Raw genomic sequence first — 24,111 nt, 5'->3', positions numbered from 1 at the left:
GAGCTCCTTTAGCACCTCGGACTCAGTGACCGTCTGCAGGGAGAAACTTTATAGAGGGGCATTGGAAAAAGAGGGAGGAGCATCAGGGCTAGTCGCATTAGAAGGGGTGGGAGATCAGGAAATGTTGGACGGGCAAGAAGGCATGACTGAGTCAAATAGGAATCCTGCCATAATGAAGTGGTGATTAAAGAGCTCAGCCATGTGCTCCTTGTCAGTAACAACCACATCATCAACATTAAGGGACATGGGCATCTGTGAGGAGGAGGGTTTATTCTCCAGGTCTTTAACCGTTTTCCAGAACTTCTTGGGGTTAGACCCACAGAGAGAGAACTGCTCCTTAAAAGTAACTAACGTTGGCCTTCCGGATAGTGAGTCTACCAATGTCTAGTGAGGCACTGGTAGAGGAACAAGTTATAGTGTTAGTCATGCCATATGATTATATAAACACTTTTTAGATCAAATCACATGTTTGAGTGGAGCCTCTCCATCTTACGTATTTCTATGACATGTTTTAAATTCACACAATTTGAAAGAACCAAGAGGTTCGCCCTCGAGTTGCCCGCACCATAGAGCCCAAGTACTTTGGCCTTACAGTTGGTAACATCCTGTACAGTATCATAGGGCAATGCCCTGCAGCAATAAGAGGACATATTGAAACCGTTCCTTGAAGAATGTGTTGATAATTGATAGTAGTGGTCTGTGACCCAGGAGCCCAGTGCGGTGGCAGTGTGGGCCCCTGAGGCTCCCCAGGGCCCTGACAGAGAGCCACAGTGCCACCAGTCATCTGCTCGTGTCTCTCCGCCACAGATCCTCTCACCTTACCAAAACACTTCCATGTTGGCTCCCCCCATAAACATACATTATTCATGAGCTCTATAGCCAGGACCCCCTCTCTCATCTCCCTATCATCTCCCACAGCGAAGTGAGAATAGCTCAGGATATGATGGGTGGATATGAGGGGTTTACTATAAGGAAAATGGGGAGAAGGAGTGGTCATGCGAGAGGGGGGTTAGGGGTCATCGTGGAGAAGGAGATGGGATAGGCCCCCCCCCCCCCCCCGCGGCACTGAATGCACCGCCAACCCGCTCACTCATTTCAAGTGGAAAAACAAACTAATTACGTGGAAATATGATAATGTATTGTGCTGGAGGAGTCGCCAGTCCAGCTCATTAGGACCTCAGGAGCTTATACCCCTCTCTCCTCCCTCCTCACTCTCTTCTTCCTCTGCTCTCACTCATCTCCCTCTCCCCGGCACCCATGTTCATCTTTCTATTCAGCTAATGTGCCTTATTTCTCCCAGGGAGCTTGCCCTTTCACGACTCGTGAAACATTGGTGACCAGTCTGGGGCGCTTTGCGTCAAAGCCCGCCTCATTTGCATAATCGGAGGAGCAACTCCTCCTTCCTCCTCCCTCCATCCTGCCACCACTGCCGCTAGTGAAGGTCAACCATTATGTCCCTTGATTCCCTGGGAGAAGATGATCACCCCTCCTTTAATCCTCCTTTATCCCTACATATACCCCTACCTGATGCCTGGGGCCATGGGTTGCCATGGGGTGGGTGCCAGACAGGGCGACTTGTCCCTCAGATCCATTTCTCTACTCGTCTCACGATCCCTCCTTCTTCCATCTGTCTTCTCCTGACCAGAGAGAAGGGATGGAGGGATGGTGCGTCAGTGACGGTCGTTTAGTTGCAGTGGCAGGTTGTAACTGTGTGATGATGCCGATTTAACCTCCACAGGTGACCAACAGAGTGATTACTGATATAGAAACGACGATTGACCGCCAATGTCCTTTGTCACTTGACAAATGTTCTCAGGGCTCTAAGCAAACGAAGGCCATCCGATACGTGGAGTTTATGGTCCGTTCATTCTATTCCAATTCATTTTAGTGTCTACAACTCATTCACTGAATATCCTGGACTTGACAAGAACTTCAGTTCTGTGTGTTTGTCGTATGCAAAGTTTTCAAACTATCTGAACAACTTTGATGATGAATGCACGTACGAACCAGTGTATCCAGGAATACTCGCCCATGTCACAACAAGCGAACGCTATCCCGGATCTCCCAATAAAGACACTTTGAATTCACCGTGCTACAGTGGAGGGAGATTGGGAAGGAAGAAAGACGGCACCCATGGTCCTGTGCCACGCATCTCAATCTCTGCCATCAGCCTCCCAGGCTTCATCAGCTGCCAACCTCACCCACCGGTAGCAGGATTCTCTGAAGACTTGAGCCGTATTTTGCTTTAATTTAGGGACTTGATTCACGGCCGTGGAGCAGAACCACATTGCAAAACGGATCTTTCTCGTTGGAGGGTGTCAGTTTTGTACCTGATAATTACGGGACTCGGGTGTCTTTTTTTAGTGGTGCTGATAGATATGCAGCTTCCCAGCCAATGCAACTGTTAGAATGGATCTCTCGTCAAGAGCGAGAGCCTCAAGTCTCTTTTTCTCAGTGCAGCTGCTCATTTCCACACCCAGGCAAACATACGATTCTGTGAACATTTGTTTATAGTTTAGAGTGTTTAAAATATAAATAATTAAAATGTTTTTCAACTTCGTGCCCTGATAACTAGCAGCTAACTCAATCGAAAATAATATTATTTCAGTCTGAGGAGAGCGTTCCAGAATTTAATCATGGGTCAATAGTGGAGAGAAATTAACTTCAAGTGGAGAAGTGGTGGCTGAGCTATGACAGGCCCCTGCAGGGTCAGGTGGGCATAGGGCCAGTGTTGTGCCACCACACTCCTAAAGTCACAACGCAAAGGGTACGAGTCAGAATTCATCAACAGTCACTGGACACTTGATTCAAATGCAATCAAAACTAGCTACAGCATCGTTTCTGGCAGTGCCTCTACTCTGCACAATGTCAAATGTAGATATAACAACAAACTAGATTACAAACTTTCCCTTTCTCCCATTGACTTTCTCCCATTGATCTAAAACGGGCTTTTACTGAGGAAAATTATCGTCAATAATTAGATTCACTTCATGCTGTCCCAGAGTTGAGCTATCCTCAAGCAAACGCTTCCAAATAAGTTGATAATAAACACTACAAAACAGAACATTATTTGTAAAAAATAAAATTAAAATAAAAACTTTCAATAGAATATTATTTCACATAATCGTCCTCTCATGTTATTTCATCATTTTTCTTACGAGTGCAGTGGAGCTCAATCACCAACTATGTGAAACTATGCAAAACACTATAGGGAGAGATTCTCATCTGAATCTGAGAGGCTTTTATCTGAGGGGACCAGATCGAGAGGCTTATTTGAGCCAGCGGCTCGATGAAGGCAGAGAACAAGTGGCCGTGTTTTGTGTCAGCCCCTCATTAAACACGCCTGAACACACCCCTGATTGGACGCAGTGGCGACTTAACGACGACTGACAGGTCTGTGCCTTCAGCTCAGCCTGCGTGCAGCCTCCGAATCTGCTCGAGTAATCACTGAGCACTTAAACTGCTCATCCAGTGTGTGTATGTTTGTGTGGGGTGTGTGTGCGTTTGAAGTCCTCACAAGGATAGTAAAACAAAGAGAAAATCCGGACAAGTGGACATTTCACCGGTCCCCACAAGGAAAAATGCTTTTTATTTTTTAGGCTTGAGGGTTAAATGTTGTGTGTTGGTTCATGTGTACGTCCGCACATGCATTTGCATCTTAACAGGTTAGGACAAAACAGTGCATATGCAGTTCGTGGTATTCAGTCAATGGGCCTACACCAGTTATCAAGTTGAATTATCCACAGCCTACTCCATACCTTTGTACGGTTACAGCTTTAAGGACTTCTGGAAGTTGACGTTTCCAGAGCGGTCCGCAAATGGAGTTGTCGTCAGTGAACCTACAGTTGAAGTAGCCCAGGTCAGGAAGCCTCTGTTTCTTTCTTCACAACATGTGTTTTATCACTCAGGGAAACCCATGGAGTCTTCTGGGATATGACGGGATGGATGCAGCTCTAACATATTGGCGTTTCCTTTAGCTGCTGGTGTCCCATACAGAGCCCATCAAAGACCACAGGAATGACTGTACCTATTGGTTCGTCAGGGACTGGTTTGAGACCTGGGAACATCAGCCGGGTGTAATTTAATGATCAGGTAGAAGAGAAAACCAGCAGGCTCCGGACCCCGTTAGGGCAAGAGTTGAACACCCCATGCTGTAGACCATTCTTTTTGCTGCCCCACTGATAACCTGTCTAAATAGTCTCTCCTCATCTGGACTATCTATGTCAATCTAAATGGTACTTTCTAGTGTTTTTGGTTGTTGTCATAAGACATATATCCCTTACTTACAGCCCTATCCTGACGAGAACGTTTCCCTAAGGAAAAAATCACATAATTTCCCCTATGCCTGTAAGCTATGGACGAATGGGAATGCCTATGTCAACAATGGCCGGTTGGATGTCTGCACACCCTGTCAACCTTCAGCCATCGGAGGAAGTATGCATCACTGTCATAACAGGGCTAAACCTTTAGCCGACGAGTGAAGTAACAGTTTCTGTCGTCACAGAGGAGAAATGGCGATTGCCATAAGCTGTCATATTTGTTCATGAAATATTGTATGTTATGACAGTGCTACGTAGTGTTATAAAGTGATTTGTTTATGTACTCAGCCGTATGTTAAGTGCTCGCTAGTTACGCTCCCTAAGTGTTAGCAACTTGTTTGTCCTCAATGCAATGCACGCCTGCAGAAGCCATCTATAGGATAATGACCTGTTGAGTTGTGGGGTGAGTGGACTGCTGGTGCTGTTGATCTCCGGGCTCGGTCTGAGGGGTGTGGGGGGGGTGTGCTTGCGTGTGCGTGTGTGAACAAGAGAGAGAGCGGGAGAGAGAGCGGGGGAGAGAGAGAGAGAGAGAGAGAGAGAGAGAGAGAGAGAGAGAGAGAGAGAGAGAGAGAGAGAGAGAGAGAGAGAGAGAGAGAGAGAGAGAGAGAGAGCAGGAGAGAGAGAGAGAGAGAGAGAGAGAGAGAGAGAGAGGAGAGAGAGAGAGCAGGAGAGAGCAGGGAGAGAGAGAGAGAGAGAGGGAGAGAGAGAGAGAGAGGGAGAGAGAGAGAGAGAGAGAGAGAGAGAGAGAGAGATTGGGAGGGTGCAGACTTGGGTGAAGAGGGCAACTCTTCTCCCCTCATTCGACTAAGAAAGGCAGCCCAGCGGGGGAGAGGTATGTCTTTGTCCCACAGGTCAGCCTGGGGCATGTGTGTGCGTGTGTGTGTGTGTGTGTGTGTGTGTGTGTGTGTGTGTGTGTGTGTGTGTGTGTGTGTGTGTGTGTGTGTGTGTGTGTGTGTGTGTGTGTGTGTGTGTGTGAACAAGAACGAGGCAGAGTATTGGTGTGAGTGTAAACTGGAGAGGGAGAGAAAGTGTGTGTGGTTCCTGAAAACCCTTTGTGTTTCTGTTCCTTTCTTCTCCTTTTCTGTGCAGCACCAGTCTCCTTCCAGGATGCCTGTGATGCCATAAAACATTAAAGCTACTGCTTCACAGCAAACAGGTTGGCTCAACAAAAACCTTTTCACTTCTAAGCTATTGGCTCTTCCCTCTTTCAGAAGAACTACAGTTTCTTCTAACAAAATCAAGGCCTCTCTTTCTCCTTTCTCTCCGTCTCTCGCTCTCCCTCTTTCTCTCACTCTCTTTCTCCTCCGCTCACTCCCCCTCTCTCTTTCACCTTCTCCCCCACTCTCCCCCCCTCTCTCTCTCTCTCTCTCTCTCTCTCGCTCTCCCTGCACTCTCTGACTGCAGTGGGGTCTGAGGTTTGTCTTCTTTGGGGAATAAGAACATCTGGGATTGTGAGTGCAGGAGAGAGCGATAGAGAAGTAAAACTCTTGGAACTGCTCTGCACATTTCCTGTGTTTTTGAGGTTAAGCACTTTTTCCCTCTCCCCTTTCCCTTTCCCCTTCTCCCTCTCTCCCTCTTTCTTTCCCTCTCTCTCACTCTCTCTGTGTGCTTCCCAACAGTCTGGCAGGAAGACGACCTCTAACAGACGTGGAGAACCCTGTGTTTGCGTGCTCTTGTTCTCACTATCTCACAGGTCTTTGCCCTGTGTTTTGTCTCGGCTGTGGTCCTTTTTTTGTGTTGGGATGCCAGAGTTTTCCCAGTAACGGCGTGGTTTCAGGAGGGTTGTGAGTGTGTGTGTGTGTGTGTGTGTGTGTGTGTGTGTGAGGTGACAGGATCCCTCCTCTCTGAGCGTGTGCAGATGGTGCCGGAGAAGGGACCTTTAGGACAGCTCCAACTGCAGGTATGTGCCAACGGCTGCATGCATCACACACACACACACACACACACACACACACACACACACACACACACACACACACACACACACACACACACACACACACACACACACACACACTTCCAGCACTTTGTCGCACTACGATAAGAGCCTTACCTCCTGGCCAGTTTCGGTAAAAGTAGGGATTGCTCTCTTTTATTCTCTCTCTCTTTTTTTCTGCTTCTTTAACACTTACGACTAACAATTAGAGCAGTGGCGGTTTACGGGAAACGTTCTCTGGAGGGTTTTGCCGTCTCTTGAGCACGGAAAAGTCGCTGCACAATGCCACGCCACTCTTCATTAATGACTCTGCTCTAAGGATGTATGGTTTAGACATTAACTGCTGCAGTAACACAGACATCCACACAGGAACACAAACCTTTCCGTTTCCGCTGTGCTTACATGAATACGTTGTAAAACACTGGACTTCCCCCTTCAAGTTAACCAGTTGTTATTCATGTCATGTTAATGTTAAGTGCATGTAGATAGGCAGGGAAAATGATAAGTGTTGATCTACCACACACCCGATAAATTAGCCTAGGTGTCTTCTTAGAAATATCCAGATACATTTCAGTTTTTTTTCCTATTGGGCTATTAGGAGGTATGTTACATTGTTAGCTTGCCTAACAATTGCTCTACTAAACAAATGTGTTTTCGATTTAGCTACAGTGACTAATTATATACAATAGAAACATCTGGCGAAATGTTAACAGACCTTTTCTAGCCTACCAGCAATCTTTCTACTCTTTCTCTTTACTATGCTGGTTGTCTCTGCTCAAAGTCTAGAAAATGAGTAGAAATAGACTCTCTAGTCATTCTATTTCTATGGTCCTAGCCTACCTTTGTCTGGCTAATAGATGAAAGGCAGCTAGCCTTCGCTACGCTAACGATGTAACGTACGCCTGGCAGAATGGGTAGTAACACACGCGGGCTCCAGTCCCCCCCCCCCCCCCCCCCTTTGATCCTCCCGCCCCCCCAATGCCATTTCCAGCACCTCGCTGGGGTCACACAGATTAACCCCTTGTTTCCTGCAATGGGGGCTTGTTTTGAAGTGAAATGGAGGATGAAGGCGTTTCCGGAGCGAGTCGCCTGTAGAGTAGACTACTGGCTGCGTTTGACTGCTGGCTGATTATAGACAGACTTTGTGTTGGAGAGTTTTTTTTCACCTTTCCCTTCAGGTTTTGCTGACTATTAGATGGAGATGGAACAAGAAAGTCGGCCATTGCTGAGGCAATCGTCTTAAAGGTATCTGAGAGATATTGAAAGACTAGAGAAACTGCCTGATTGTGTAGAGTCCATTTTGTGCCTCCTATACATCAAGCCCCACCGTAAAACCAAAGATTTGTATAACTAACCCAAGATAGACTAGAGCCTGTCATTTCCAATGGGAGCAAATTAATCATAGTGGGCAGAACAAGCAAGGAGGTGGGTAGAGCCAAGCACTTGCTAGTTAGATCCTATTGGTTCGTTCTAGCATTTATTTGCATATTTCCGTTTAGGAATGCCTACTCTGTGAAGTGCGTGTGTGCCATAACTCAATTCGGCCCTTGCACTCTTTCTAAACAATGGCATTTTTGGGAACTTTGACAAAGGATAAAGTCTTAAAAGCGCAGTCCACCCTGTTTGTTACAAAGTTTCATTTTGGAAACAGAAAACTGTACAGAGATCAAATGTTTCATCGATGAGAAAATTTGCAGAATATCGGCCAAAGTCCATCTCGCTCCATCTTCTCCCACTGCTGGCCACTGGGCTTCCTCTCATTACCATATTTTTATACCGGATGTATAAATGTGAACCGGATGCTTCACATTTATACATCCGGTGAAATATCTGACTCATTGTTTTGTGATAAAAACCCTTTCTCAGGCCTCCATCAAAACACCTGATACAGCTCTGAGCGCCTGCCACAGAAAACAAACCAACAGACATTGAGCCAAAATGGCAGTGGCCAGGGTCCATTCCTGGATGTTGTTGACCCTGATGGCTGTCCTACCACATGCCTGCGCCCAGCAGAGTCTGGTGCAGGTGAACTCAGGGGTCCAGGTTGGCCGGGGGAGGTCTGTGTTTGTGACAGACAAGGAGCTGCAGTTCAACGTGGACCAGACATCAGACTGTAAGGTCGAGGTGGTGCTCAATGAGCCGGTGACTCAGAGAGTAGGGAAACTCACTCCTCAGGTGAGAGGATCTAGTCCGTGTTACTTTTCAATGATGACAAATGTAAGCAAATCTAAAACAAAGCGGCCATTTTGTTTCAGCTTCTTTACTAGCTACCCGTTGCAGTCTTCAGAATATATCCACAAGTCTATGACCTGCTATAACAGTGCATGTGACCTACAACACATTATTCGAATGTGTAGCTATTGTAACAGTGTATTCCACCGTGTGGCTGTGCGTGCTCTACATCAGTGTGTTACTGCCTAGTTATGTGAAGTGTAACGGTGGCCTATTTTTGTTGCAGGTGTTTGACTGCCATTTCCTGCCCGATGAAGTGAAGTACATCCATAATGGTAGTCCCCTGCTGGAGGAAGACACAGTCATGTTGAGAGTGTACAGGTAGGACCAGACACGTTCAAATCACAAATGTATTTACAATGCTTTTAGCACACGTCACACTTCGTTAACCGAGATGAACGAAAACCAGGCTGGGAAATAGATGTCGTTTGTGTTCAATTAGGAGTGGCAGCGCTGGGCTTAGACAAAAAAAGTTGGGTCCCACCAGGAATGCATTGAGACACAGTGCTGTTTCAGGTTTATTCATTGCAATCCAAATTCAAAGTTTTGTCATGATACGTTTTCAGATCTCAAAAGGGGTCGAGATGAGTGTGCTCCAACTCATTTCAGGTTCACAGACTCCGACACCGTGGTGGAGACGGTGGTGTTGAGGATGATTGTGGTGGAACCTGAGAGCAGCCTGGTAGAGCTGGGCAGCACTCCCCTGGTGGTCCCCCGGTTCTACGGCCTGTCCAACGCCATCGACGGCGGCATCCTTAGCATCCGCAGTCCGCCCGACGTGGCCTGCACCGTGCGGCTGCTCACCCCAGAGACCAGTGTACCCTCCCTGGGGCAGCTGGTGACCGAGGATGACCCTGGGCTGAGGAAAGGTAATTGAAGATTGAAGGTGCTTTGTGAGTATGTTGTGTTGTTGTGAACATGAGTTCGAATCCCAGTTCCCTCGTGGCAGGGATGGACGATCCGATGCAGAATTTGGGTCAGTGGGCTTATTATCGGTGCAGTCTTATAGGCAGTGATTTAGTTATTGTATAATTATTTGGTCTCGATCCAGACTGGCATTACAGATGTAGGATCGTAATTTGATCACCGTGTTGCAGGAGAACTTTCCTGCAACGCAGGACCTTTAAAACTTGTAGTGTGTGTCTGAGGTTGAAAAAGGCATCTGAAGGTTGTAATTTCCTAAAATGTATTAACAAAATGGCAGATTTGATTTTCCCTCAAGAAAGATGCATCAACCCCTACATAAATATCCATCAATTATAATCCACATAATAACTCACATTTCCTGTTGCTGCAGGATTATTTTCCTGCTGTATCAAACTGGCTCAAATTAAGATCCTACATTCGTATGGCATCACATCTGGGAGCTTTTGTCCTGTCAGATAATTGATACTACTGAACACGTACAGCAAAGGAATCTTTTGTCCTGTCAGATAATTGATACTACTGAACACGTACAGCAAAGAATTTTTTTTGTCCCTTGTGTTGAATGTAATTTTGCAAAGCCACTCTCTTTGATTCTTCTCCGTAGTTGCTCTGTATATTTAACAAGCCTCGGGTAAACTTCCATTGATTGACATGCGTCTCCTAACGATCATTCACCCAAGGCAGACAAACCGGAGACCCCTGTCCAGGAAACAAGCCCTGCCTCCATGGCACCAAGGAGGTGCGTTTCCTCAAAGCCACCTGTCACGAGTTCCTCAGCTTGGCTCTGAAGTACCAGCACCTGAGTCCCCCCTCTCCGGAGATTGACTACATCCCTATCAGAGTGGAGCTACGGGACCAGGCCTCCAGAGCACTGCTGGAGGTAAGAGACTACTGTAACTGTAACATACTGTATGGCAGGGTTCCCCAATAGTCGGCCCGCAAGCAAAATTCATCCCGCGGCTGATTTTATTTGCACATTTTTGCTGTTAAACATAAAACATTGTATAAATCACCAGGAAATCAGCTCAAAGCTATTTTATTTTAGGAAATCTTTCCCAAGTATTTCCCAGTCTTTCCCAGTTTTTGTCAAATACTATATCTGTTTTGGGCTTCTTGCAGACAATTTGCAGTGTACAAATTATTTATAATTATGTTCTGTCCCCACAACCATCCGCTCAAGAAAAAAGATTGGCCCGCAGAAACAGGCCCTGGGTCTGTTCTAACGGGACCTACAAGTTCAGGCTGCGCCTGTGACAGTGCTATCGAGTGCCATCGAGTGCCACCATCTGTTCGCTAACAGATCTCATGGTTTATTTTAGGGATATAATACAATTTCTTGTGGCAATTCTCTGTGTAGTCGTGGTAGAATGCATGGTTTTGGCTCATGCTTGAGTAAGCTAGCAACAGTCACTAAGGGGGGTGGGACATACAGATATTTAGCGAATGAGTCCAGTGTTCACGTGACTTGTATCTGCTCTGTGATTGGATGATACAGACCGCAATGCTGAATGGGCTGAGTTGTTTCACATCTAACAACAAACGTTCCCACAACTTTAGAGAAAGTTCTCTTAAGAATCTCATTAGGTCAGTAATGTGTAAGGACCGTTTCCAAGAGACCCATTCACTCAATGTCAAACAGAAATGACCCAGAACGTAGTTACCATGTTCTCAAAATATTCAGTATTAATGTTCTAGACATATTTCATGGGAAGGTTGCAACAACATTCCTGCGTCCAGTTTTCTAAGGGTTAGGAGAATATTCCATCAACGTCCTACCAAACGTACACAGAACATGGCTGCCGTGTTCTCAGAATACAAGATATTAATGTCGCTGCTCACCTCCGTTTTGTCAATAAAACAAAAACAATAACAAATGTGCCTGTGGCACTATTTCCCCCTTCAATCCCAGCTTTAAGTAGTTTTGCGTTAGAAAAGAAAGGTGTATTTAACCTATTCATTGCCACTAACCCTTGTCTGTCCCCCAGACGGAGGCTGTGTGGCTGCCCGTGCTGATCCATGGGGCCATGCAGAACCAGCCTCCGCAGGCCGCCTTCATGGCCTCCTTCATCCTGGAGGCGGACCAGTTCATCCTCACCCCCCTGACCACGGCCGCGCTGGACGCCAAGGACGGAGAGACCCCCCAGGAGCGCCTGGTGTTCAATGTGACAAAGCCCCCCGCCCAGGGCTACATCGCCCACCTGGACGACCACACCAAAACCTGCCACTCCTTCATCTGGCAGGACCTACACGAGATGAAGATAGCCTACCAGCCGCCCAATAGTAGTCACACAGGGAGGAGGAACTATGAGGTACTGTGGTGGAGCAATAGACCTCTTGGGCCCTTTTCACACCACTGAGCCGAGCTGAGGCATGTCGAGCCGAGCCAAGCTTCTACTGAGCTGGCCTGCTGGTTAATGAGACCTGCTTTCCAGTGCCTTTTTCATCTCCAAAGTCACATTTAGAGAGAGATTGTAGCTGTAGAACGAGTGGAAACGTCATGTTAAACTAATGCTATATCTATTCCATTTCCTGCAGGTTGAGTTCCAGGCTATTGACGGTTCCTATGTAGCCAGCCCACCCATTATGGTCCACTTCTCCATCAGAGTAGCTGAGACAAACGCACCCAGAGTCTCGTGGAACATGGGTATCTTCACATCGAAACATCACATTGAATTGCAAAGAAGTTGCCATCATAAGAGATTGAATGATGCAAACCCATTGAGGAGCTTGTATTTATGTCTGTATTGTAGGCTACTGTACGAGGTATATAGTGGAATGTACGACATATCACTACATTGAGTCCACAACGGAAATAAGGTGTCAATTCAGTTTATCCACTTGTGTGGCTGAATTATGTTTTGAAATGGTCAAATAAATCAAATCAATAAAATAAAAATACTCTGATAAAGACAGGATGTTGATACCAACCTATCCTGGCAGGGTTGGATCTGTTGGAGGGTCAGTCTCGGCCAATCACCTGGGAGGATCTCCAGATCGTGGACAGTGACAACATTGATGCTGTCTACCTGGTGGCCGTGGACGGACCTCTGCATGGACGACTCAGTGTCAGAGGTGAGAGGTCAGATGGGGTGGATTCAGTTCGGTGAAACTTTCAGAACATTGCCGATAGAACTGTGACATAGAACTGTCTTGATATGACACATATGGAAAATGAGACAAGAAAACTAGACATTGTCACTATTCAAAGTAAATGACAAAATGTCACAATACAAAGTCAAAGAATGCACAACCAAAACATTTGTTGAATCGTTGATGAGCTTCCTTATCACAGAACATTCAGGAAAATAATTACACATTTTTTGAACCCTTCCTTGGAATTCTGGGCTGGTATCTGGAGTGCCACCCTGAAGATTCCCAGGAACGCCTGCCCTTTTCCGCCCTTTTGCTTCCATGTGTTTCCCATCCGTTGGGGACGGCGGCGCGGCTCCCGAAGCATATGTGAGGTGGCCTGCATGTGTTTCCTAATCAGGTGTAAAATGGGCCGTCGCCACTTTCGCCAGGGGCCCTCGCACACAAAGCTGTCTTCAGCGTGCCGGCGTCTGTCCTTCCACTCCAGCGCACGGGGAGACAGGCCTTTGTTTGCACAGGCCCTGAGTGAAGCAGATTGGGGAGACTTATGTCATTTCATGCCACTGTGCACAAAGAGCAGATGCGCTGTCCCAAGAGCAGACCTGGTTTTTTTTTGTTTAAGAGAGAGAGAAGACGACAGACAAGGCTAGGGACGTAACCTTTCATGGCTACTTTGGACAGTGAGAGAGAAGCGCAAATGCTTGTGTGGTTTTATTGAGGTTACAGTGGTGACGTGTACGACTGAGTGGCTTCGGTTATTGTCTTGAACCCCTCATAACGGACCATTTTACTCTGTCAATCTGGGCTGTGTAGAAGGCTAGTCCCTTACAGGGAGGCTGAGCTGGTGGTTTCTTTCAGTTCGGTAGTTTCCAGTTTGGACTAACTTCAGTTCCCATCGGCCACCGACTCCATCCCATTCCCTCCTGTAGGGCCATCCGATGAACAGCAGCACCTGCTCAAACAACCGTCCCACCCACACCCATCCCGCTATCACTTTAATTGCTGTTTACGTTGTTGTTATTTGGATGGGGGAGGGTCGCTTTCATACTGATTGACGACCCCCCCCCGTGATATATAGAGAGCGAGGGAAAAAAATGGAACCAAATGTTTTGGCTCCCGTTCTCCCTTATCAGAACCTGTTTGCTAATTTTCTTCATGGCTCCACTCAGTTCAGTGAGAGTTCTGGCCCACCAATACATAGTGTCTCTGGAGGACTTGGCGGGCAGAGGGAATTGCTCACCCTTGACCTCCGACTCGGGACGTCGACGCTGGGGAGTGTCAGAGCACGTTTGGTCCAACGCCTTCAGCCAAATGGAAAGCTGCCTGACTGTTCCTTCATACTCCACACTGTCCTCCGACTTGGGAACCTGTGTTTTTTGTTTTGTTTTTGGGCCTGCTGCCCACTGCCACCTTTGGGCCCAATTACCAAGTTGTTTCTCCGTTGGACTTGTAGCCATTTCCCCCATTTCCCCCGCAGTAAAGTTGCTGCTAATGAGGTTTCATGCGCGACCATTCATCACTCAATCTGTCTTGTGACCTTGCCCTTCTGTCTCCCTGGCAAGCAGGAGTGGGCCATCGTCACGTTGGGCAGCCGCCACAGCACGCTAGCCTGGGAAGGACGCCATCTTTCCCTCTCTGTTTTTCAGCGGCAGGGAAAAGCCTGAGCCAGCGCGTAGTGCCTTTAGGCAAAAGCGAAACTTGTTATTTCCAAATGACAATATGCATCCAACATTAAAAAAAACCCAGCTTATTTGTGAGAAATCATTAATAAATGAAAACATGAAGTGGCTTTGGCAAGAGTGGGGGATGTCCACCTTAGGGTGCTTCTCATAACACCATGTCAAATATCCAAGTACCCAATTTCCTGATGTACTGTATGCTTCGTCTTAATATGCTGTAGTGGGGTTAACTTACAATACATGGCACTTTACAACACTTTACTTGACACCCAGCGTCATAACATGTTATGATACAGTCATAACCATGTTATAACAGCTGACATATCTTGTCATAACCTGTCATAGTATGGTCATCGCACTGTCATGACCTTTGTGACATATATTGCATTATTCTATGGCTGGTTATGACACCTACAAAAGAGTGTCAAAACCACACAAAACCTACCACACAAAACCTACCACACAAAACCTACCACACAAAACCTACCACACAAAACCTACCACACAAAGCAAAACATCCCATTACACCGTAGCCTACTTGTCAACAGTGTGTTTGTTATTTGACATTTTCTGAAATGAACCATATTATATTCACAAATATATTATGGTCATAATGCTTCATGACAGTGTCATGAAGTGTATTTTCTGTTATTTAAAAGATATTTAAAATATGATGAAAAGGAATAATGAAAAACAACAACAACAAATAACTTAGGAAACAAACTTTTAAATGAAATGAAACACATTTGAGTAAATGTGGGTTTTGACACTCTTATGTACAGTCGGAAGTTTACATACACTTGGGTTGGAGTCATTAAACTTGTTTTTCAACCATCGTTTTTCAACCACTCCACAAATTTCTTGTTAACAAACTATAGTTTTGGCAAGTCGGTTAGGACATCTACTTTGTCCATGACACAAGTCATTTTTCCAACAATTGTTTACATACAGTGATTTATAATTGAAATAATCTGTATCACAATTCCAGTGGGTCAGATGTTTGCATACACTAAATTGACTGTGCCTTTAAACAGCTTGGAAAATTCCAGAAAATTATGTCATGGCTTTAGAAGCTTCTGATAGGCTAATTGACAACATTTGAGTCAATTGGAGGTGTACCTGTGGATGTATTTCATGGCCTACCTTCAAACTCAGTGCCTCTTTGCTTGACATCTTGGGAAAATCAATTAAGGTACTTTGGTGCAAAAAGTGCAAATCAATCCCAGAATAACAGCAAAGGACCTTGTGAAGATGCTGGAGGAAACAGGTACAAAAGTATCTATATCGACATAACCTGAAAGGCCGCTCAGCAAGGAAGAACCAAAACCGCCATAAAAAAGACAGATTACGGTTTGCAACTGCACATGGGGACAAAGATTGTACTTTTTGGAGAAATGTCCTCTGGTCTGATGAAACAAAAATACAACTGTTTGACCATAATGACCATCGTTATGTTTGGAGGAAAAAGGGGGAGGCTTGCAAGCCAAGAACACCATCCCAACCGTGAAGCACTGGGGTGGTAGCATCATGTTGTGGGGGTGCTTTGCTGCAAGAGGGACTGGTGCACTTCACAAAATAGATGGCATCATGAGGCAGGAAAATTATGTGGATATATTGAAGCAACATCTCAAGACATCAGTCAAGATATTGACCCCAAGCATACTTCCGAAGTTGTGGCAAAATGGCTTAAGGACAACAAAGTCAAGGTATTGGAGTGGCCATCACAAAGCCCTGACCTCAATCCTATATAAAATGTGTGGGCAGAACTGAAAAAGAGTGTGCGAGCAAGGAGGCCTGACTCAGTTACTCAGGAGGAATGGGCCAACATTTACTCAACTTATTGGGGGAGCTTGCGGAATGCTACCCGAAACGTTTGACCCAAGTTAAACAGTTTAAAGGCAATGCTTCCAAATACTAATTAAGTGTATGTAAACTTCAGACTCACTGGGAATGTGACGAAAGAAACAAAAGCTGAAATAAATGATTCTCTCTACTATTATTCTGACATTTCACATTCTTATTAAAATAAAGTGGTGATCCTAACTAACTGACCTAAGACAGGATTTTTTACTAAGATTAAATGTCAGGAATTGTGAATGACTTAGTTTACATGTATTTGGTTAAGGTGTAAGTAAACTTCTAACTTCAACTGGAGGTGTCATAACCAGCCATAAAATAACACTTTTCACGTGTCACCACGTTTAAATATGTGGGTCATGAGTGTTATGGCCATGTTATGACAAGTTTTGTCAGCTGTCAGGAAATATTATGATATGATTATGACCATGTCATAATGTGTTATGACACTTGGCGTCAAAGACAGTGTTACCATGCGGACACACTACACGCTATAGTGACCCAAATTTGTAACGGAAAAAATAAATAATCAAAAAACAACAACATTTTAACGAGGGTTAAATACATTCCAGAATCTGATGATTTGAATCTCAATAACCTACATAAATGGAAGACAACTCAGAGGAAAAGTCTCCTTTCCAATTCATTCATTCATTCATTCATTCGAAACTCGCATCTCCTCCCAGGTGGTAAAGGCTTTATGTTCCGGATACGGGACCTACAAGAGGGCGTGGTTGTCTACCATCACTCGGACAGCGACACCACCCGCGACCACATTGTCTTCCGCATCACAGACGGGCGCCACAGCATCCGCCACAAGTTCCCCATCAACATCCTGCCCAAGGATGACACGGAGCCGTTCCTTATCAACAACGTGGCATTGGAAGTGCAGGAGGGCGGCGAGGTGCTGGTGGAAGAGTACATGCTGCTGGCCTCCGACCTGGACTCGAGTGATGACTACATCCTGTACCAGCTCCTCACCTTTCCCCGCGCTGGAGAGGTGGTCAAGAAGGCCCACCCACAACAGCCAGGTAATAGGATATCATCACAAACTGTATAGAAACGCTTCATTGCTATAATTGCCTGATAACTGATAGTCCAAACCCCGTATAATTGGCATTTAAGCAAGTTAGGTTCAACCTGTGTGTGAGCGACATTGATTGTTTTTGTTGAGGTCTGATGAGGCTAACCTTCAACATGAGACGGGTAGTTAGCTCTCCTTCTGTCTCTACCATCTTGCATTGAGAAAATGTCCCATTCTATGCATTCGATGTCTATGTTGATGACTGGTTTGTGATTTCCTGTAGGCGTGCCAGTGAAGAGTTTCCTGCAGAGGGATCTGTTCATGGGGATGATCTATTATAGGCACTCTGGAGAGGAGTGTTTTGAGGACACCTTCGACTTCACCCTCTCAGACAGCCATCAACCCCCAAACCTATCCCACAGACACGTAAGTGTGCTAAACCCGATACTCCATATGGCACATTACTGTTACGTTGCAACACTTGACATTGGGGATATTTTAACCAGAAGTCGATGGTAAGGCTGTGAATACAGTGAAAGCCCGAAATATCATCTGGAAAAAAATATATTTATTGGATCATATGTCTATATTACAACCCCTTTAAATGTCTATTCGTCTGAAACGTTCCGTTTTCCATTAATGATCCATATTTCATTGTGCTGTCCTCTGTGCCCTCCAACCACAACACAGACTGTGGTGATCCACGTTTTCCCAGTCAAAGACCAGCTTCCGGTGGAGGTGTCTGGCAGCGTTCGCTCGGTTACGGTGAGGGAGACTGACGTGGTCTACCTGACCCAGAGTCACATCCACTTCAGGGACACAGAGCACCCAGACACGGACCTCTCCTTCTTCATCACCACACCCTGCTTCAGCCCCACACGGCCAGGGTACAGTACAACTTCTCTCTCTCTCTCTCTCTCTCTCTCTCTCTCTCTCTCTCTCTCTCTCTCTCTCTCTCACTCTCTCTCTCTCTCTCTCTCTCTCGTAGTCACAACATGGCTGTTCACTGCATGGACTCTACTGTGGCTGTGTCACCGTCTTAGCTGAGGCCAATGCGTGCTTAATAAATATGGTTTCAGATGTATTGTTTAATGTATGAGGTTTATGACGTTTAAAGGGAAAACGCTCTTCAAAATGAAAATCATACAACTGTATGCTGGATTTGTACCAGGACAATCACGCCCCAAGCCTAAATAAATGGGAATGATTAGCCCCGTCTAACAGAGTGTGTTTGTGGCCCTGATTGCAGGCTACCTGATGCAGGGCGACTATTCTACACAGATAGCACCCACTCCATGAAGAAAGACCCAATGGTCCCTGTGCTAAAGTCATTCACCCAGGTGCGCTCACCAATATACTGCGCCAATACACTGTCATGCATGTAGTGTGCAGGTATATTCATTTTTGGATTACAAACACCTGTTCTTACTAAACCTCAAAGCAGCAACATGTGTTGTGTCCGTCAGCATGCAGTCAACCACATGAAGGTGGGGTACATGCCCCCCATCGAGGACATCGGCCCAGAGCCGCTGTTTGTCCAGTTTTTGTTCTCTGTGAGCGACCACCACGGTGGAACCACCACTGACCTGCTCTTCAACGTCACCGTCTTACCTGTGGACAACCAGGCTCCTGAGGTGGGTGCGGGGGGGGGGGGGGGGGGGGGGGGGGGGGTTACATGAGGAAGATAAAGAAAAGATAAATGCTCGTCATGAAGGTGAACAGTGTCTTTTATGAACTGTTTCTGTATCGACGGTCCTGGAACCACGACGTAGGCATTGAAACATTTCAAATGGGAGAATCCACTCCACTCTGCACCAAACGAATCCGTTGACCATTATCTTTCTCTGTCAACTCTTGTTTCTATCTCCACCTCCATCGATTTCTATCTCGTTATCCTGGACCTCCTCAGGTGTTCACCAACCTACTGAGAGTGGAGGAAGGAGGAGGGGCCTTCTTCACGGAGGAGCACCTGTTGGTGCGGGACGGGGACAGCTTGGAGGACAAGCTCAGAGTAGGGGTGCAGACTACGCCCATCCACGGGAAGCTGGAGCTGCAGGGGCGAGAGCTCCGCCAGGGTGACACCTTCATCCTCCAAGACCTGAGAGGTCTCCGAGTCAGGTGGGACATATAGTGGCATGACAAGGGGGGCTAGACGATAGAGGGAGGCAGCCCGTGTAAGGATTTGGTTTCGTTTGAGGTTAATCACGGCAACCCAATCTATGTGGGTACATTTAAAAATAATAATAATAATAAATGTCTCATTGCAGGTACATCCATGATGACTCTGAGACTGTGGAGGACACTGTTGGTCTAACAGTAACTGATGGTGTCAACTCTGCTCATGTGTTCTTACCAGTCCAGGTGAGTAGGCTACATATACTACCATTCATACGTTTGGGGTCACATAGAAATGTCCTTGTTTTTGAATGAAAATCTTCTTCTTTTTTGTCCATTAAAAAGGCATCACATTGATCGGAAATGCAGTGTCGACATTGTTACGGTTGTAAATGACTATTGTAGCTGGAAACGGCAGATATTTAATTGAGTATCTACATAGCCGTATTGAGGCCCATTATCAGCAACCATCACTCCTGTGTTCCAATGGCACGTTGTGTTAGCTAATCCAAGTTTAGCATTTTAAAAAGCTGATTGATCATTAGAAAATCCTTTTGCAATTACGTTAGCACAGCTGAAAACGGTTGCCCTGATTAAAGAAGCAATAAAACTGGCTTTTAGACTAGCTGAGTATCTGGAGCATCTGCATTTGTGGGTTTGATTACAGGCTCAAAATGGCCAGAAACAAAGAACTTTCTTCTGAAACTCGTCAGTCTATTCTTGTTCTGAGAAATGAAGGCTATTCCCTTCACAGAACAGAGCAAACCGACTCTAACCAGAATAGAAAGAGGAGTGGGAGACCCCGGTGCACAACTGAGCAAGAGGACAAGTACATTAGAGCGTCTAGTTTGAGAAAAAGACGCCTCACAAGTCGTCAACTGGCAACTTCATTAAATAGTACCGGCAAAACACCAGTCTCAACGTCAACAGTGAAGAGGCGACTCCGGGATGCTGGCATTCTAGGCAGAGTTACAAAGAAAAAGCCATATCTCAGACTGGCCAATAAAAAGAAAAGATTAAGATGGGCAAAATAACACAGACACTGGACAGAGGAAGATTGGAAAAAAGTGTTATGGACAGACAAGTTTGAGGTGTTCGGATCACAAAGAAGAACATTCGTGAGATGCATAAAAGATGCTGGAGGAGTGCTTAATGCCATCTGTCAAGCATGGTGGAGGCAATGTGATGGTCTGGGGGTGCTTTGGTGGTGGTAAAGTGGGAGATTTGTACAGGGTAAAAGGGATCTTGAAGAAGGAAGGATATCACTTCATTTTGCAACGCCATGCCATACCCTGTGGACGGCACTTAATTGGAGCCAATTTCCTTTTACAACAGGACAATGACCCAAAGCACAGCTCCAAACTATGCAATAACTATTTAGAGAAGAAGCAGTCAGCTGGTATTCTGTCTATAATGGAGCATCCAGCACAGTCACCGGATCTCAATCCTTTTGAGCTGATGTGGGAGCATCTTGACCGTATGGTATGTAAGAAGTGCCCATCAAGCCAATCCAACTTGTGGGAGGTGCTTCAGGAAACATGGGGTGAAATCTATTCAGATTACTTCAACAAATTGACAACTAGAATGCCAAAGGATTGCAAGGCTGTAATTGCTGCAAATGGAGGATTCTTTGACGAAAGCAAATTTTGAAGGACACAATTATTATCTCAATTAAACATTATTTATAACCTTGTTAACGTTTTTACTATATTTCTTATTCATTTTGCAACTCATTTCATGTATGTTATCATGGATAACAAGGACATTTCTAAGTGACCCCAAACTTTTGAACACTACTGTAGTCTAGGTATGAAAGGAAAATGGGAAAATGTAAGGGAAATGTAGAAAGTGCGAATGCCATCTTTCTCTTGCTCCATTGTGGCCTTCTCCCCACCCTCCCCCTACACAGATCCTACCAGTGAATGACGAGCCCCCCCAACTAGGACCAGGGCTGCTTGGGGGGCTGACCTGTGAGGAAGGGGGCCTGGTTCAGGTCACTGCTGAGTACCTGTTTGCCACGGACGCAGACAGTGATGATGCCAGGCTAATCTACATGCTGGCCCGGACCCCTGCCAGGGGGGAGTTGCAGAGAGGGGGGGTTACTGTGGACAAGTTTTCCCAACAGGACGTCCTGCAGGGACTCATCTACTACATACACACAGGTGAGGATTAGCTTGATCCCAGATCTGTTTTTGCTGTTTCGCCATTGACCTACGGACAATGACCATAGGAGTCGACAAGACAGCACAAACAGATATGGGGCCAGGCTAGGTGTGGATCATTGGGGAAAGGAATTGTTAAAAATGCAGACGTTTTTATCCATGAGCGCAATCCATAGGTAGCCTGATTTGATCGTAGCATTTAGTCTGGTTTAACCAGAAGGCATATGTAATTGCCATGGACTCCGCTCAATTAACCTAGTGCCTTCCAACAGAAGAGAAAGAGTTGGAGAGTCAACTCAACTTTTGACTCCTAGAGGTTAGAGAGGCGAGCCAGCAACCAGAGGGTTGCCAGTTCGAATCCCGGGTCTGACAGGACAAATCTGGTGGGAAGTGAGCAAGCAGCTGGAGGGTTGCTGGTATCAAATCTTAGCACTTAATCCCCCACAACAAATGCTCCACGGGTGACCAGTGGCCCCCGGCTCCAACCTGCACATGTACAGTTGAATTCGGAAGTTTACATACACCTTAGCCAAATACATTTAAACTCAGTTTTTCACAATTCCTGACATTTAATCCTAGAAATATTCCCTGTCTTAGGTCAGTTAGGATCACCACTTTATTTTAAGAATGTGAAATGTCAGAATAATAGTAGACAGAATGATTTATTTCAGCTTTTATTTCTTTCATCACATTCCCAGTGGGTCAGAAGTTTACATACTCTTAATTAGTATTTGGTAGCATCGCCATTAAATTGTTTAACTTGGGTCAAATGTTTCGGGTAGCCTTCCACAAGCTTCCCACAATAAGTTGGGTGAATTTTGGCCCATTCCTCCTGACAGAGCTGGTGTAGCTGAGTCAGGTTTGTAGGCCTCCTTGCTCACACACGCTTTTTCAGTTCTGCCCACACGTTTTCTATAGGATTGACCTTGACTTTGTTGTCCTTAAGCCATTTTGCCACAACTTTGGAAGTATGCTTGGGGTCATTGTCCATTTGGAAGACCCATTTGCGACCAAGCTTTAACTTCCTGACTGATGTCTTGAGATGTTGCTTCAATATATCCCCATAATTTTCCTGCCTCATGATACCATCTATTTTGTGAAGTGCACCAATCCCTCCTGCAGCAAAGCACCCCCACAACATAATGCTGCCACCCCCGTGCTTCACGGTTGGGATGGTGTTCTTGGCTTGCAAGCCTCCCCCTTTTTCCTCCAAACATAACGATGGTCATTATGGGCAAACAGTTGTATTTTTGTTTCATCAGACCAGAGGACATTTCTCCAAAAAGTACAATCTTTGTCCCCATGTGCAGTTGCAAACCGTAGTCTGGCTTTTTTATGAAGGGTTTGGAGCAGTGGCTTCTTCCTTGCTGAGCGGCCTTTCGGGTTATGTCGATTTAGGACTCGTTTTACTGTGGATATAGATTATTTTGTACCTGTTTCCTCCAGCATCTTCACAAGGGCCTTTGCTGTTGTTCTGGGATTGATTTGCACTTTTTGCGCCAAAGTATGTTCATCTCTAGGAGACAGAACACGTCTCCTGCCTGAGAGGTATGACGGCTGCGTGGTCCCATGGTGTTTATACTTATGTACTATTTTTTGTACAGATGAACGTGGTACCTTCAGGTGTTAGGGAATTGCTCCCAAGGATGAACCAGACTTGTGGAGGTCTACAATTGTTTCCTGAGGTCTTGGCTGATTTCTTTTGATTTTCCCATGATATCAAGCAAAGTGGCACTGAGTTTGAAGGTAGGCCTTGAAATCCATCCACAGGTACACCTCCAATTGACTCAAATGATGTCAATTAGCCTATCAGAAGCTTCTAAAGCCATGTCATCATTTTCTGGAATTTTCCAAGCTGCTTAAAGGCACAGTCAACTTAGTGTCTGTAACCTTCTGACCCACTGGAATTATGATACAGTTAATTATAAGTGAATTTATCTGTCTGTAAACAATTGTTGAAAAATTACTTGTGTCATGCACAAAGTAGATGTCCTAACCAACTTGCCAAAACTATAGTTTGTTAACAAGAAATTTGTGGAGTGGTTGAAAAACAAGTTTTAATGACTCTCGACCTAAGTGTATGTAAACTTCCGACTTCAACTGGATGTGTGTCTTTGGGAGGGGTTCAAATAAAGTGGAAGTAACATTTTGGTTGGACCTTGTCTACAATTGACTTGACTTCACTACAACTAAAGTGATCTTAATCATCCCCTTCATGGGTATATCAACCAGTAACCAGTGAACACACTGTTACATACTTTAACTGTTTTCCTCTGACTAATAGGGGGCGAGATTGGAGCCAGTCCCGTGTCTGACTCGGTCACTCTCATCGTGTCGGACGGAGAAGCAGGGGGCATGGACAGCTGTTGCCATGGAGATGCCCTGCCACCACCCGTACCTCTCCACGGGACACTTCCTGTTTACGACCTCAACGTGACGGTGCTTCCTGTCAACAACAAGGCCCCAGTCATCACCATGGGTAACCCACTTTCACTTCAATGTCAGAAAGGGACAATACTGGGGTATGGCTTCAAATGGAAACATATATAGATACATACAGTGCATTCGGAAAGTATTCAGACCCCTTCTCTTTTTCCAGATTTTGTTACGTTACAGCCTTATTCTAAAATGGATTGAATTAAAAATGTTACTCATCAATCTATACACATTACCCCATAATGACAAAGCAAAAACAGGTTAATAGAGAAAAGGAAATACCTTTTTCATATAAGTATTCAGAGAAATGACCATGAGAAACAAGATTCTCTGG

General features: G+C 45.5%; 1 protein-coding gene across 2 annotated transcripts in view; it reads left to right on the top strand.

The window, feature by feature from the left end:
- The first annotated feature begins 5,888 nt into the window (after positions 1 to 5,888).
- Positions 5,889 to 24,111, top strand: part of frem1b (Fras1 related extracellular matrix 1b) — a 53,935-nt gene continuing 35,712 nt past the window's right edge. Inside the window, exons 1-18 of one of the 2 annotated variants that reach the window (XM_031786320.1) lie at positions 5,889 to 6,219; positions 7,434 to 7,500; positions 8,122 to 8,430; positions 8,714 to 8,808; positions 9,097 to 9,356; positions 10,095 to 10,294; positions 11,400 to 11,723; positions 11,950 to 12,058; positions 12,355 to 12,486; positions 16,727 to 17,071; positions 17,348 to 17,490; positions 17,755 to 17,951; positions 18,314 to 18,404; positions 18,531 to 18,698; positions 18,974 to 19,182; positions 19,332 to 19,425; positions 21,089 to 21,341; positions 23,626 to 23,820. In XM_031786320.1, the coding sequence (XP_031642180.1) occupies positions 8,194 to 8,430; positions 8,714 to 8,808; positions 9,097 to 9,356; positions 10,095 to 10,294; positions 11,400 to 11,723; positions 11,950 to 12,058; positions 12,355 to 12,486; positions 16,727 to 17,071; positions 17,348 to 17,490; positions 17,755 to 17,951; positions 18,314 to 18,404; positions 18,531 to 18,698; positions 18,974 to 19,182; positions 19,332 to 19,425; positions 21,089 to 21,341; positions 23,626 to 23,820 (3,052 nt within the window). In that variant the 5' untranslated portion in view covers positions 5,889 to 6,219; positions 7,434 to 7,500; positions 8,122 to 8,193. The remainder of the gene's footprint in view (positions 6,220 to 7,433; positions 7,501 to 8,121; positions 8,431 to 8,713; positions 8,809 to 9,096; positions 9,357 to 10,094; positions 10,295 to 11,399; positions 11,724 to 11,949; positions 12,059 to 12,354; positions 12,487 to 16,726; positions 17,072 to 17,347; positions 17,491 to 17,754; positions 17,952 to 18,313; positions 18,405 to 18,530; positions 18,699 to 18,973; positions 19,183 to 19,331; positions 19,426 to 21,088; positions 21,342 to 23,625; positions 23,821 to 24,111) is intronic. The other variant, XM_020498588.2, reaches the window with a different exon arrangement.

Source organism: Oncorhynchus kisutch, linkage group LG13 (assembly GCF_002021735.2).
Source record: "Oncorhynchus kisutch isolate 150728-3 linkage group LG13, Okis_V2, whole genome shotgun sequence".
NCBI classification, from domain to species: domain Eukaryota; kingdom Metazoa; phylum Chordata; class Actinopteri; order Salmoniformes; family Salmonidae; genus Oncorhynchus; species Oncorhynchus kisutch.
The sequence above is the reverse complement of the archived record's forward strand: the minus strand, read 5'-3'. Positions and strand labels throughout refer to the sequence as shown.